Source organism: Polyodon spathula, chromosome 20 (genome assembly GCF_017654505.1).
Source record: "Polyodon spathula isolate WHYD16114869_AA chromosome 20, ASM1765450v1, whole genome shotgun sequence".
Lineage (NCBI taxonomy): Eukaryota > Metazoa > Chordata > Actinopteri > Acipenseriformes > Polyodontidae > Polyodon > Polyodon spathula.
In genome coordinates, this window is record NC_054553.1 from 13,428,561 (window position 1) to 13,445,596 (window position 17,036).

General features: G+C 37.4%; 1 protein-coding gene across 2 annotated transcripts in view; it reads left to right on the forward strand.

Annotated features, from left to right (window-relative positions):
- LOC121295208 (neuronal migration protein doublecortin-like) overlaps positions 1 to 15,792 on the forward strand; it is a 74,093-nt gene extending 58,301 nt beyond the window's left edge. The window contains exons 4-8 of one of the 2 annotated variants that reach the window (XM_041219626.1): positions 3,063 to 3,165; positions 6,565 to 6,621; positions 7,474 to 7,578; positions 13,512 to 13,606; positions 14,509 to 15,791. In XM_041219626.1, the coding sequence (XP_041075560.1) occupies positions 3,063 to 3,165; positions 6,565 to 6,621; positions 7,474 to 7,578; positions 13,512 to 13,606; positions 14,509 to 14,565 (417 nt within the window). In that variant the 3' untranslated portion in view covers positions 14,566 to 15,791. Of the gene's footprint in view, positions 1 to 3,062; positions 3,166 to 6,564; positions 6,622 to 7,473; positions 7,579 to 13,511; positions 13,607 to 14,508 lie in introns of both variants that reach the window. The other variant, XM_041219627.1, reaches the window with a different exon arrangement.
- Positions 15,793 to 17,036: the final 1,244 nt, after the last annotated feature.

Below are 17,036 nucleotides of genomic sequence, written 5' to 3' on the forward strand. Positions count from 1 at the left end.
CTTGTATGTTCCAATTATAACTCTCAGGGGCAGGTGTACTAAGATGCGCCAGTAGCAGTGCAAACATACCGCAATTTGCATTTCTGTTGCAATAATTTGCATAGTATACATTTTGTCGTCTGTACTAAGAAAAAATATTTTAATGACTCATTTAAATATTTGTCATCTTAGCGAAATCTCTAGCATTGCAAGAGTCGAGCTTCATTTTTTCGGATAAATAATAATGAAAGGCAGTTTAATACCATCAGATTCTATAGTGGGGTCCCCACCTTCACCCACAAATAAAAAATGTGTTTCTCTCAAAAAGCTTTTCATAATCATACAGTAGACCCTCTCTAAACCGAATATGTTTGTCCGACATTAAGAGTTGTCAGGTTTTAAAAAGTACAATAAAGTTGCTTACACACATACATTTATAGTATATATTTTAAATGTATAAATCATCGCACAAAATGTGTTTTGGGTAGGCTAAACATTACATTGTGAAAGAAATACAAATCTGTACAATACGTCTATACAGTATAGTAGTAAAATCTAATGAATACCTAACACAACATAAATCATGCAGCTGCATTGTACACATTGGTGTACAATGCGAATAAAAGATTATTTTTTAATTGAAACTAAATGATTTTAGCATTTTTTAATTATTATTATTATTATTATTATTATTATTATTATTATTATTATTATTATTATTATTATTATTATTATTATTATTCATAATAATTTGACCTACTTAATAACCTTGGCAATTAACACAAAATAGATCATAGTGCAGCATTGACAAGTTATGATACTTATAGGAGGACAGTCAGTTCTCGTTAATACGAATTTCAAGGGACCAGCAACAAATTTTGCAGTATACCACTAATTTCTATTATCATTAGTAGCCTATAAGCCAAATGTATACTGTCTGTTTTTATTTAAGTTAGTAAGTGGTGCAGTGCTAAATTGTGCACAATTACAAACCAGCTGCACATTAATAGAATAGGTGTGTTTTCTAGTCCTTTACAGATTTCAGAATGAGCTGGCAGGGTTAGCGGCACATGTTTGCAGTCTATTGCTCCTAACACCTTTGGGAAACTAGAAGTGTCATAGAAATTTGTTTTCAGGGCTTGTAAGTACACTCTGCTTTTAGGGGAAATAGGTTTTTGGCTGTTCGCCTCAAAAATGCCTTGAGCACAACTGGCAACACACGAGAAAAAGTGGACTGGGAATGCCAGCAAAAATTGCGACTGTTTAAAACATGCTTTCAAAAGTTCTTAACAAATTGATGCAATTGTAAGTGTTGCCAGCAGCTTTAATACACCTCATTATAATTTTTGCAAATTTATGCAGGAATGCTGATAATTACATATTCATCTATGGGTGAACCGCAAAGAAAAACTGCTGCCACAAAGCATTCCCTAAAAAGTCACTAACAGCATTGCGCTTGTTTAGTACACTTCACCCTAGACTTCTGACTTATTTGTAACTGGTTAGTACATCTACCACTCAGTCTACTTCCCACCTGTGAAGTTACTTTTATTAGGCTTTCATCTTAACCTGCTGGAGTCTTTAACATTTTGATTGTTTATTATAGCATAGAGAATTGGAACCCAGGGTTATGCAGCCCAAAAACATGTGAAAAAGTACTGAAGACAAAATGCCAGTTCCAGTGATCATAAAAGCATGGATGTTGTGTCTATGGTACTGGTCTTGTAGAGGTACAGTACAGGCCTATACGGATGCACTAGGTTTCAAAAGAGACTTGCACATGACATTCATTAGGAATATTAGTCACACAGTAGTTGTTATGAACTGCACCCTAACCAACGCTTAACTGAAAAGGGATCAGGCTGATTGACTGCACTGAGGCTGTGCATCTCCCCTATTATAGTGCCCATTCATATGGAAACGATGTGGCAAATGTCAGGATGGTAGAGACTGGATTAAATGACTGTAAAGAAGTGCTATACTCGACTCTATTGTTAACCCCGGTGCCCTGCTGCCTGGTAGAACACACATCCTTCAAGCACTGCAAGATTGCAGGTTCCAGAACGTGTTAGTCCAGGGAATCAGACCTGCAACACTGAGATTCACAGCACTGCAGCACAGAGGATCCTGCCAAGCTGCTCCATGTCTGTTAGCAACTGGTTGCATAGTGGATTACATGTTTTAGAAGACTAGATTGGATGAACACATTACCCGCTTTAGGGGGATTGTATTGCTACTAATACTGAGGAATTAGTTCTTCAAGTACTTGTGGGTTTCGTGCCTTCTTGTTGGCGTCAGTAAGTGCACAGCTCTGTTTTAACAACAGTTTCAGGTTTGAACAATGCCAGTAGCGGCTGACTAGTCTGATGAATAGGATCGACAACACTGTTGTTAAGAGCGCTAGTTTGTGGCAGATGTAATACACATTTTAATTGTCTTACTCATAGATGTCGCATCCTGAAAAACACATTGTCACAGAACACTTTTGTCATTCAATTCATGGAACAGGAAAGCATTATTTTTGATGTACACACTATGCATATAGAGTTCTTATTTGTAACAAGAAACGGTTGAACATTTGCATATCATATACAAAAAATATACTGGTTCTGGGATCTGGTGTGCGATCCAGCACACATTAACTCCTAGTTACAAAATAGTATTTCCTCCATCATAAAATGGTACAATTCCCTAAGCTACAGTGTATTATAATGAGTAAGCACTGTAGAACAGCATGCTTTCATCAGAAATGTACATTAAAGGTTCTATTTAAGCATTAACAGTCAACGCAGTGGTCATTACCTGTTAGATAATGGATACGGTATCCTAACATGGATCATTATGTACAGGTAGTGCTACGGTGCATATTTATGCTATTACAAACATAGTTCATGTGCATGAAGACTTTTTTTAGGTTACATTTTGTACTGGATTGCTCAGACTCCTTGGAGCCCCGTTAGCTTCACAGGGAATATACCTGTGGGATAATAGCTGCTCTGCTCTGACCCTCACTGTCGGAAATGTTCTGTGAGGTTTTTATTTTTATTTTATGGTATATTCATTTGTCTTCATCTTTGTTTCAGGTGACATGCCTTCAAGACTTCTTCGGGGATGATGATGTCTTTATTGCGTGTGGGCCAGAAAAGTTTCGTTACGCCCAAGATGACTTTTCCCTGGATGAGAATGGTGAGTCAGAAAACCACACTTGGACCTCTTCACTGGATTTCTATCCATCAGGATTAATAGGAAGTTAAAGGGCAGCTGTGTTGAGATCTGCCACATTTCAGATGATGCGTTTTTATGCAGATATTTTTATTATTCAACTGACTATGCAGCTGTTAAGCTAAATCTTCCAAGTCTACTTTTACTAAACAATGTCAAATATAGTGCAAGAACTATTGAACAATCCCAGTACATTCAAACGTTTTACCATAGAGCTGCCTTTCCTTCACAAGAAGCCAGTACGGTGTTCACATATATACTGTGCAGAATTTAAGAGGCTATACTGTAAGCTCAAAATGATGATTTAATGAATTAAAATAATGGTATCCTACAATTATGGAAATGCCTAAGTAAACTTTAACAAGGATACATCAAAAAAATTGTATTTTCTGTAATTTTTGCTCATGTGACACCATTATAAAGTCCTGTAGAACCATAGAAACCAAACACAAGGGATTTTTATTACACTTTAGAATTCAATTTCTGTTGATGTACTGTCAAAGGTTGTGTCTTAACATACCATCTGCATGTCTTGCTTTTATGAACTTGTTCTTCTGAGCGATTTAAATATCAGATATCATATGATTTGATAAATTGTTGCAAGACGAATAATCCACATTGGTAATCTGCAGTAATAGTGTTACCTTGTACAAAACAATAACCAATATGCATAAGATCTTGCAGTCTTGTGTTAGCCATCCCATTTCTAACACCAAATGTGTGGTCAACTCATCTTGCTCAGGATACCAAACTACTGGCTCCAAAGCCACTACCAGACAAGCTGAAGGAGTGTCTCCCTCGGTCAGGCTGGCTGTTTTTTATATCCCCCTCTATTACAGTATCCCTTAGCTTGTCTGAATTCCAGCTGAGTGTCCATTGATATGGATTGTATGTTCAGTATCCTATCTTCCAACTTTGCATTTAAATGCAGCTCTCTTACTGGCTCCTAGTCCTAACAAACTGAACATGTGTTATACAGTAAATCTCATTTGACATTGACACTTACGATAGCCCATGACAGGAAGATCAAAGACGCATTAAGTAGAATTTATTCCATGCAAAATGTAATATATAAGTTCCCAGCCTTTCTTCTCTACTGTAATAACGCTGCAGAACTGTGTGAAAGGATTAAATACTTGTCAGTACTGCCAGAGGTCCTGGTCAGGCAAATTAATTTGTATTTATTTTTTGCATGTCAGGCTCTATTCACAAAGCTTTAATGTTTTTGATTTTTCAGTCTGTTTTTATGAATAAAGTAGATTGACAAACATGAAACTGTTCTAGACTATCGATTAAGGTGTGACTGCATGATTTGACTTGTGATATAAATATTGTCAGTTGTCATTTTTGACATAGAGGCTGGTTTTAATAGATCTGTAAAGTGTAAATAAGGTTTTCTGACAGTACTATACCAAAGATTTTGCAGAAGACATCTTGGCTTTTTAAAATAAAACAGTGTTTGCTTTACCATTGCAGAAATACGTGTTTCTAAAAGGCAAATACAACAATGATTAAAATAATTGAACTCCATGTTACTTTTAAACAAAATAATTCAACCATAATATGAAAAACAATTGCTGTTCCATTAATAATTGATATGAAATATTTTTAAACATTGATCTAATAATTATGCAGACGATATAACAAAGTTGTTGCCCATAGTGTGTGAACATGCATCCCTAGACAGGTGTATTAGACACAGAGAAAGACAAATACTGCACCAAATGCCTCTCCATCGTTGTGTTGTTCTGAAGTCAATGAAGTAATGAGCACACTACAATTCTGGAGATTTTCAGAGGCAATTCTCTGTTTGCAGCCCTAGGGAGGTTTGGAGTGAAAGATGTTGGCTTGCTGTCAGTGTTTCCCTCACACCACCTGACCTGACCCTGAACTCTGCAGCAGACTGTGGGACGCGAGTCTCACGCAGCTGTCTGGGTTTCAATTCGGCCTCGAATGAACTTCGACAGGAAAGCTAGCTGCACATGACTCTGTTAGACTGGCATAAATGATTTAATTGATATCCAATTAGCTATTTTGTGAAGTTCAGTTCCATGTTAAAAATCAGTCAATAGATATACAAAAGGGAAATTAAACCATAAGAAAATGACATTGGTATTATTCCAAAATGTTTTACACTGCTGTCTCTTATGTCTTAGAGATAGGAAAATATATATAGGGATATAAGCACATAATTCATGGACTACAATTAGAAAATCAAAGCACATCATATGAAAAATAATTACAGAACATTATGTTTTCATTTTGCTTCTGGTCTACATTTACAGATGTTGAACAGGAACCTGTTGTACAGTATTGAAGCATGCTTTTGACTTGGCTTGGGCCTGTCTGGATACTTTTCATGGAAGGCCTATGCTGTACTATGAGCCCATGACTTACATACATTCACACCAATCCCACACATTCATTAACACTGCGTGTGTACCTCTCCGCCATGCTGGTCTACTTGAAAACCTCAATCGAAAATAACATGTTACAATCCATAACAATAAAGCCCAGGTCTGGATTAAGCTCGTCTGTTCTTTTGTTTAACCACAATAGCACCATTGACCCTGTCCCTAAATAACCCCCGAATACAGATCAAAGTAGGGCATTTGTCACGTCTCTGTACAATGAGCTTGTAGAAAATGCAATTGATTTATCCTCCAGGCTGGGTTTGGGACACAGACACATTGCTTCCCTATTCCCGTTGCTGTGTTTGCTTTAGCTCCCAGCGTTGTCAGTCCTCCCAATGGTTCATGAGTCCTAAATTGTTGAAACACAGGATGAGGAACACATGGGGCTGCATAGGGGTTTGATTTGTTACCACAGGGAGATCCATGCTAGCGTGAAATCCAAACTGACACATTTTATATTCTGACAGGGGCACCTCAAAATCACAAGTCTCTTGTTCCTTGTTAACGTTTATTTAACCTGAAGGGTGACTCATCTAGCCCTAAGGTCCTCAACAGGTGAGAGCCATTCTATAGAAGTGTGTCAGCATCAAAGCTCACAGTAAAGAATTTGAAGACACCTGTTTACCTGAACAGTGTCAATTGACAAAATGTCATCCATTAAAACACGGTATGAAACTTGTAAGAAACCACAGTGAAGTCATTCAACAGGGTAGTTTTTAGTTTCTAAACTAACGTGTTCACAATAAAAAATACACCTTATTCTGTAGATGACCTATCAAAACTATAAGGAAGTCAAGTTAACAAACTTTATGCATGAGACGCATTATTACGTGATATTAGCCAACATGTTTGTCGGCTTGACCTAAATTAAGCTGTATCATTTCCTGGCAAGAAAGTAAGAGGTGGCAAGAAGAACACATTGGTTAATCATTTGGTTCCTTTCTTTCAGCACACTTTTCCCCGGGGGGAACCAAACCCAAAACACCCCAGGGGGGTTATAACCAAGGTCAGTAGAAATCTGTGAACATTGAGGTACAATCTGCAGAAATCTGCTTGGGAAGGAGTGGGGGTCATGGGTTCTAGTAGTTTTTAATGATCTGCTAAAATCTGCCCCCTCCTTCCTAATTCTGTAACACTACCTAACCTGCAAATAAATCAGCAACACTGACCTATAGAGATTTGTACTGTACGGAAAGACGGAATAAAACCAAAATCTGATGGATTTCTGCGTGCAGATTTCTGTTGTCCCTGATTTTAACTTCATGAAAACCCCTTGGTACTCTGGGCTGTGAGACAGATTTCCCTAAATGGTAGCATTATATAAATAACTGAGTATGACTCATATTTCACTGTCTAGCTCTGACCTGGTTTGTTGAGCTAGAGGCTGCACTCAATGCAGCGCCAGTCTTGCAAATCACTGTAGATTTTTTAAATGGTTTACCTAGTTTCGATTAGAGTGAGCAAAACAAGACAGTTTACTAAGTAAGGGTCTGATTGGGGTTAAATAGGCAATAAATGTCCGACACCACAGTCATTCATCATTCCAAGAAATTAAATACATTCTGTGAGAAGAACTGCTCCTTAATATTATTACCAACCCCCAACATCACAAACCATCCCAGTTTCTAAAAGCTTTGGTAGGTGTGAGTAATTCTGTTTCTGTAGAAACTTCAGAAACATAGTTCTCTAGGTAATAACATAGTGTACAGTGATAGGAAGGGTTTTCATGAGTCTGCGAGCTCTCGTCTTTTTGTTTGTGTGTGTGTCGTTCAGTTTGTCCAAGTTGATGTTTCTTGGCTGTTCCAGTCACCCTGTCTCTGTAGTCTTTGTAATTGTGGTGTGGGGTCTGTGTTCACAGAATGCCGAGTGATGAAAGGAAGCACTTCGAAAGGAGGCCCATCCCAGAGAAGCTCAGCTAAGAGTCCCGGACCCACACGACGCAGCAAGTCTCCAGCTGAATCCAGTAAGACTGTTTATACAGAACTGCACTGTGTGTAACTGCCATGTGCCACGTTTCCATCTGCACTATGCAACCAGACTGTAAAATCTCATCTCATCTACTTCCAATATCTGATGTACCTACCGCCAGTTCCATCTGCAGTCTACAATCTCCAAAGGTCATAGATAGTTTTTGTATAACTGCCATTAAATTAATTCTCCTGCCTCCAATATTTCCTAGAAAGAATTATTAATTCACAGTCCATTCTGCATGCAGTCTGCTCACCGTCCTTCGCATTGGACACTCCTTAGGTCGGTGGTGCACAAAGTGTGGGGCACGACTATGACTAAAGAGACAGTTCTGTAAAAATTAAAAAGTATTATTTTATAAATAAATACCCAAATGACAGCTAATTAGTCCAAGTTATTACCTTTCAAATGAGCCATTTCCCATCACTCTTGTAGAACCGGAGAAATTGTGTTTGAAGTAACGAGTGTCAGTGAAACTGCAGTGAACCGAGCCAAAGTGGCAGCTTCCATGTTAACAAAAGCACTAATATTTTAACAGTGTTTTTCCCGGATTTAATATCCCAGGGTGTCAGCTTCAATAACATTACTGGGGAGTTGATTCCAGACCCTCATGATTCTCTGTGTAAAAAAGTGTCTCCTATTTTCTGTTCTGAATGTCCCTTTGTCTAATCAAAATTTGTGAGCCCTGATCCTTATTTCTTTTTTCAGGTCAAAAAAGTTCCATGGGTCGACATTGTCAATACCTTTTGGAATTTTGAAAGCTTGAATTAGGTTGCCGCGTATTCTTCTTTTTGTTCTAGACTGAATAGATTCAATTCTTTTAGTCTGTCTGCATATGACATGCCTTTTAAACCCGGAACAATTCTGGTCGCTCTTCTTTGCTCTCTTTCAAGAGCAGCAATATCCTTTTTGTAGCAAGGTGACCAGAACTGCACACAATATTCAAGATGAGGTCTTACTAATGCATTGTACATTTTTAACATTACCTCCCTTGATTTAAATTCAACACTTTTCACAATGTATCCGAGCATTTTGTTGGCCTTTTTTATAGCTTCCCCACATTGTCTAGATGAAGACATTTCTGAGTCAACAAAAACTTCTAGGTCTTTTTCATAGAGTCCTTCTTTAATTTCATTATCTCACATATGATATTAATAATGCACATTTTTATTTCCTGCGTGCAGTACCTTACACTTTTCTCTATTAAATGTCATTTGCCATGTGCCTGCCCAGTTCTGAATCTTGTCTAGATCATTTTGAATGACCTTTGCTGCTGCAGCAGTATTTGCCACTCCTCCTATTTTTGTGTCGTCTGCGAATTTAACAAGTTTGCTTACTATACCAGAATCTAAGTCATTAATGTAGATTAGGAATAGCAGAGGACCTAATACTGATCCCTGTGGTACCCCATTGGTTACCACGCTCCATTCTGAGGTTTCTCCTCTAATCTGTACTTTCTGTTTTCCACATGTTAACCACTCCCTAATCCATGTACATGTGTTTCCTTGAATCCCTACTGCGTTCAGTTTGAGAATTAATCTTTTATGTGGGACTTTGTCAAAAGCTTTCTGGAAATCTAAATAAACCATGTCATATGCTTTGCAATTATCCATTATCGATCAAAAAATCAAGCAGGTTAGTTAGACACGATCTCCCTTTTCTAAAACCATGTTGACTGTCTCCCAGGATTCTGTTACCATGTAGGTAATTTTCCATTTTGGATCTTATTCTAGTTTCCATAAGTTTGCATATAATAGAAGTCAGGCTTATTGGTCTGTACTTACCTGGTTCAGTTTTGTTTCCTTTTTTGTGGAGCGGTATTTTGTTTGCGATTTTCCAGTCTGTCGGTACAACCCCTGTGTCAAGAGACTGTTGCATGATCTTGATTAGCGGTTTGTAAATATCTTCTTTCATTTCTTTGAGTACTATTGGGGGGATTTGATCCGACCCAAGGGATTTGGTTATTTTAAGAGCTCCTAGTCCCTTTAACACTTCTGCCTCGGTTATGCTATTTATTTAAAACCGGATAGGAACTTGTTGACATGTGGAGCATGTTGTCCGTATCCTCCTTTGTAAAAACTTGTGAAAAATAATCATTTAATAGATTTGCTATTTTTCTTCATGTATGATTTTGTCATTTGTATCTCTTAGACATTTAACCTCCTCTTTGAATGTCCTTTATGCTTTGTTATGAAAATCAAAGACATACTATCGGATACAACTGAAAAGTTATATTCATGAACATCACATCTAAATTTGCATCTCAGAAACACTGTATTTGAATGTAAAATTAAACATAAAATGCTTTATTTTTATAATGAGCGCATATACAGCACGACTACAAACAGAAAAAATATAATAAAATACACATTTCAAAAGAAACGAGCATGTACATATACATGTGCACAGGTGTAAACAGGTATATGCACACACAAAACTATAAAACCGAAATCATTGTTTCTAATACTAAATAAAAAGAAAATATAACAATACTTCCGGTGTGGTGGCTGCATTGTACTCTAAGGAGGAGCGTACGCGTCTGCCAGCTGTGCCTGCATCCAAGTTCCATCGAATACTATTGTGTAAACACATGTAAACTGGTACATACAAACCTGCAAAAACAAAATATTTTTCTTCTAAAAATAATATAAAAAAAAGAATTATAAAATATGTTTCATTTTAGGTACATACGGTTCTATCCTACTTGTCATTTTGACATTTTGGTTTGCTGTATGAATCTGAGTGCCGCTTGCCGTATTCCTATCAAAATGACTACTTTCAAGATTAAATATTTCCTTCTACTATATTCCCAGTTGCATTTGTGGAACAAAACAAAGGATTGTTGTCTCCCAGGTACATTGAAAATCAACAAGGCTTTCACTGAGTTGGTATCTTGACAAATCCACTATCATAGCAATCTCTGTTTCGTAGTCAGTCACACAAACAAAAGCTTGAAATAAAAAAATTAAAAAAAACATGTGTGCTAGGAGGAGGAGGCGTGTCTTGTTTGCTGTATTTACAAAAATAATAGAATATCTTATTTTATATTTAAAAAAATCCATGTATTGTAATGCATGGGTCACACTGACCTATGTGGCGGTTCCAGATAGAACTGTTTATAACTTTTTATCATTTTTGTGATTTTGGCTATCAAACGTCATCAGGATATTTAATTCATATATTAAGAAAAAGTCAAAAACAGACATACACATACAACGGAAGAGTAATTAACATTTTAAGTGCAAAATTGGTCACAATGACCCACGTGGCAGTTCTAGTGTTAATGTACTGTATGTCTCAAACTGGGTGACATCATTTCTAGATGTGTTTAGCTCAATACACATATAAATTTACACAGTTAACCTTGAATAATGTCACACAAGAGAAAAACAAATCTGTTCTTCTGAGAGGTGTTGTGTTTGGGTGCCCACCAAAAGTCACCTTGAGCATTGCAGGCACCAGCCATGCAGAACAGATTAGCCCTACTTAGAGAAGAATGCATCCGGAGCAGGCCATTAATTAAAATCAGACTTTGTGCTGTTCACTGTTCAATGCTGAGCATTTAATCTGGCACTCAAGGCCTGTGATTTGATAAACAGAGTAGTCTGGTGTTAGCCTCTCATGTTGAGCTCCATCGTGGCAGCACTGGAGATAAGAGGCCTTTGTATCCAGTCACTTCCAATTGAGGAACCCCAGTCTGGCTCCCAAGGGTTTTTCAATAATGTAGTGAAGAAGTCAATTTTAAAGACAGCAGCTGTACTTGGCATCTGGATAAGGTGTGCCACTGCATTCCCACCTGGCCTGTTTCCACAGGACTGCGTTACTTTTGTGCGTTTACTTTTGTAACCTAATAATCTTCCAGCACATGTTCTTGGAATGGATTGTTTTGGTTCTGAGAATTTTGCATGCTAGTTTTGCAATTTCCATGCTTGTACAATGCTACAAGTATACTGTTCCTTGCATAATGATTATATTTGTGCAGGACCATCTGTTTCCTGTTCATCCTACTCAGTTTGTTTTCAAGAATGACCCATATTGAGTGCCCACTCTATCTTAGAAGAGGCTTTTTACAAGGAGATGCAGCGTTTATATATTACAAAATACATGTCGAGGACCATTTGATTCCATTTCACTGCCATTTCGCTGCAGTCTAAACTGTTAACACAATAGGTAAAGTGATTTCAGACAGCCCACAGTTGGCAGTGTCTGGCCGGCTTAATTTAGTTCATGGAGATGGTGGCCAGCGTTGGCTGAGCTTTGCTGAGATGATTAACAGTCTTTTCTTCAAGCTCACACTAGCTCTATTTTCATCTGAATGTATATTATGTATAATGTGTTTATGCCAGTGTTTCTGGGATTAAAAAAGAGCCCACAGTAGATATCATGGAGAAAGGTATTAAAAACACCATTCATCCAGCTCTGAGCCTCTACACAGTTCTGTTGCGAGTGGCACACTCGCCTACCTCCTCTACCCATCCAGTACTGAATGCTTAGGGAGCAGCCACACTTTGAATAGAGAGTAATACTTTTAATCACGCTGAGGGGGCAGCAATTTTGTAATCTGATGGTGACTTTAAGGTTAGGATTGAGTTAAAGATTTGGTCGGTAACACTGTGATTTAAAGTCAGGATTAGGTTTACATGTAGATGCTCCTGGAAGCACAAATGTTTGTGAGGAAATCACCCATGGATTTCAAACACTCAATCAGACCTTCGAAGAAAGTATTATTGAGCACATTTTTAAAGCGTTTACTCCAAACTGTAAATGCGTAAGAGACCTTGGTTTATATTATTTGTTTGGTTCCAGTTTTGTCAAATGATTTGTGCTTTCCAAAAAAATAGGAGTACATTAAGGAGTAAACACCTTTGAATATGTCAAGTTAACTAACATTTCTGCTGTTGTCTCACAACACTGATGATGTTTCTTGGTTCCTATTATCTGTATCCTACCACAATAAAGGGTCACACTTCCCTGCCTCTTGATTTATTGCTCAACCTCATATATAATAATAATAATTATCTTTATATAGCGCCTTTCATAGCGGACCACCATCACAAAGTTCTTTACAAGATACGAGACTAGGGTGTGTGAACTATGCATCAGCTGCAGAGTCACTTACAACAACGTCTCACCCCATCGACGGAGCACAAGGAGGTTTAGTGACTTGCTCAGGGTCACACAGTGAGTCAGTGGCTGAGCTGGGATTTGAACCGGGGACCGGCTGGTTACAAGCCCATTTCTTTAACCACTGGAACACACAGCCTTCTAATATAAGTCTACATTCAACACCTTCAAGCTCACGATTAAGATTGCTCTGTCAGTCACTCCATGTGAAGATAGACTGAACATAACCTTATGATTCTGTATAGTCAGGCTAGTTCTTTTCTCAGACTAGAGACATTGCATTGTATTGTAAAACAGACTACCTGTTAAGTGGCTGTTTAGCTTTAGAACAGTTTAAATTTAAAAAGAAACAAAACATGTGCTTTTGGCAATGTATTGGATAGCTTTTCAAAGTGTTGCTTTTGTGGCACACTACACTGTTGAAATAAACTTTTTTTTTTTTTTGGAGGGTGGGGAGGGTCTGAATTCAGATTGGTACAGACACGCTGGTCACATTGTGATGTTTGTACAACTGACCAGATAGAGGCTGGCAGGCACTGGATCACACCACCTTGTGTTGTAAACAAACTTAGTCAGTCTCCTAGCAACTTGCAAATATAGTGGAACAAGGCCAGTGTGTTTACCTCTGAAAGGAAGATATAATGAAACGCCACAACGGCTCTCGAGCCTTGAACAACAAAAAGGTTTTTAAACCAGAAGAGTTTATCTTCTCAGGCTGCTTTGCGTATTCTTTGTCTGTGCCTTGCCGTTGCAGGCGGCAGCTCCTTTATATTCAAACTGGCTCGTCTTTTTCTCTTTCCACAGCCAATGGCACCTCCAGCAGCCAGCTGTCCACCCCCATTTCAAAGCAATCTCCCATCTCAACACCCACCAGCCCCGGCAGCCTTCGCAAACACAAGGTATTGCGTGACTCGTCCCTTAAGGGGATAGGTTTACAAACCTAATATCAAATAGCTTACTAATTAAATGTTAGGTCTCTTGGACACTGTCAAGTTGTTTGTCAGCAAAACCAAAAACTTCCTTAACCCTAAAGTAGTACCAGATAAAGACATGTTTGCAAGTGTAAATGGCAGTGCTGTGTGATGCACTGTCATTACAGATTCTGTCCCCAGGCAATGAGATGAGATGAGGTTAAAATCTCTATAACCACGAATGCAGACAAGCCTGTCTCTTTTGCATTGTGATTAAGACACTCGATTTCAGCACATGAGGTCTCCGGTTCGTGTCCAGCCTCAGCCCTGTTATGCTATAAAACTGCACATTTGAAATGCATGTAGCTAATGGAAGTGAAAATGTAATGATTTTGTTTGCTACAATTACATAAAGCAGTTATAGCTTATAAAATAATTCCATAAATCTTACCTGTTATGCACTTCCATTTGCTATGCCAAAATAAAATCATAAATAATAAAAGATAAAAAAGAAATTCATGTCAGCAGGCTTGAGTTAGGGTAAGAGCATGTTACTGGCTGTAAAGCATGTCAATCAAAAGAGGAAGCAGCTGGTTGGCTAAAGTCAGGAAATAAGGTGTTGAAGGGTTGGGGACTATTTCACACTAGGAAGTGCATCACCACCTGAAAGTAAGGTTTGCAAACAGATTTATTTAGCCTAGTGTAGTAGCAGATACCATTTTTTAAAATGGAAAGTAAGGCTTGCCAGAATGTTTTCCGTTCAAAACCTTAAACTTCACCATACATATCTGTGAGCTTTCCTGTTGCTTTGCCACTGTGCTTTTACTGTGCTTTACTACACCTTGCTGGTACAAACATGCTGATTGGCTGGTTTGTTTTTCCCTCCACAGGACCTGTATCTCCCTCTCTCATTGGATGACTCCGACTCGCTGGGCGACTCGATGTAATTAAGAAGCGAACTTAAGCTACTGAAACAGAAAAAATAGCAAAAAAAAAAAATAAAAAATCATAAAGTCAAGTTCCGATCTGTCCTGCTAATCACAGTGAGTCCTGTGATGCTTTGACTTTGAAAACACCAAAATTAAATATAAAGCAGATTTTCTGTGGTGCTTTAACTACACAAAAATGAAGGATAAAGCAGATGTTTCTTTGTGGTTTGTCCTTGTGTGTCACACACTGAGACCGTCTGGCTACAGTAATGCTGCTTGTGAAGTAATTAGCTGCTGAGAATTCATTCACATTAATTGGAGTTCTTCACAGGATCCAGCTGCAGCTTTACATGTGCTGTGTGAGCCCTGAGCCGATTCAGCTAACTCTTTCATATGCCATTTAATTCAGCTCTGAGGGGAATCTGAACTTCGATTTCACATTGTTATTTAAACTTTATTAAGATTGAACTAGGCAGATGTGTAAAAAAAACAAAAAACAACAAAAAAAACAACATTCATTTTGAAAGTACTTTATAAAATATAATTGCTCCTTCCACTCAAATTATCATTCCATTTTTATTTTTATTGTTTTAATTATTCATAGTTGTCCTTTTAAAAATAAGAAACCTGTGTTTTGCCAAATTAATAAAAAATGAATTCTTGGCAGCAAACATATAAAAGGTGTAGTAGGTTGACTTGGGGAGTTTTGTTGCCAATACTGTATACCATATTCCTATTTTTGCTTGTATGACATTAAAACTAATGAAGGCCCAGATAATATTATATATCTCGGCAACTCAACTGTAAATATTATTTTTATTTTTCTTGATTTTAATTTAAAAGGGCAGGGATTTCTCTGAAGAAAAAATTAAATACCTGCACAGGTCGATAACAATGACTGTACATGAGTCTGTCTCATTAAATTTCAAGCTTTCCATTTTGGAGATAATGGAATGTACACAATGAGAAAAGAGAGAGACAGAGAGAGAGAGAGAGAAGATTGAAACCAGCAGGGGGATGAAAGCTTCTGCAATAGTTAGGAATGGGCAAGTAAAAAGCAATCAAAAGCTGGACCATGAATTTAATGAGGAGTGAAAGGTGTTGTTAAAAAGACAGTCGCCACTAGCTAGTGAGTGAAACCAAAGTGCTTTGGTTGAGAAGTTGTGCTGTGGTCTTTAAACACACACTTTAAAGATAGAGTAACACTTTACATTAAGTGTCTCTAATTTCTGTGTTTTTACACAGTAGTTACTTAGTAAATACATGTGTACTTACACATAATTACTGTGTTATTATGCATAGTTACAATTTAGTTAATGTGTAAATGTTTTTGCACAATATAACCCTAACCCGTTTCTGATACAATTGTGTGCTTACATATATCGTGCAAAAAGATATACACACCAATTACATTAGAACTGTGCATAATAGCATTGTAATTATGTGTAAATACATATATATGTATATGCTAAGTAACTGCTATGTAAAAACAAAGTAATTAGAGACACAATGTAATGTTACCAGAAATACATTGTTTAAATATGCCAATATGTGGAGTGTGCAAAAATAAGACACCCAGTAAACCAGGCTCATGCTCATTAGAGATAATTAAATTAATATAGAGCTGAATTATTATATCATATTATTTATTTACTCAAAAGAATAATTTAAAAAAAAGTAGTTGGGAATTGTTGTATATCCTGGAACTACAGCATAACGGCAATTAAAGAATACCGCAACATTATCACTTGTGAATAACCAATGAATTATAATTCAAAAGTATAGGAATTGGAATTGAAATAGTATCAATATCATAATTGTAACAATATTCTGAAATCTCAGAATTCTTCCACGGTTTCTGTTTTCTTAATAAATCACCAAGACTGGGTAAAATACCACCAGGACTGTGGAAGATTTAAAGTGATGCTGTGATTTAGATCCATCCCTCAGACTAAAATGACAGGTAGAACTCACTGGTTTGATTGTTTTCCATATCTGCCAGGGATTATCATCCTGCTGGTGTTTAAGACTCTCACCTGCATCAGGAACAATGTTGAAATGTAAGAACCAAGAAAGCAGTTGACAGCAAACATGAGGAGGGCTTCATTTTAACTTCAGTGCAAAAAAGAAATCTTCAGTCGGGGGGCATAGCTTTTAAACCAGAGCAGAATTATTGTAAACCCTCCAGTAATTGAAGCAACACACAAACAACAAATCACCATCAGCCTTTCAACTACACCTTTTATAACAAGCACAGGTCACTGTGAATGATTTAACACAGAACATTACTTTTTAAAGCTCTGGGTTCACACTTTTTAACACACAGTTCAGTAACTTTTGATTTTTTTATGTGGAACAGTTTTTGTTCAAATGTTTTTTTCTACACTTTGTATAACTATTTACAGGAGCAGAGAAACAGTCATGCTGTAATGAGAGACAAGCAGCACCATGCAGCTAGGAGCAGCAATGTTCCAGTGGTGCCTTTTTAT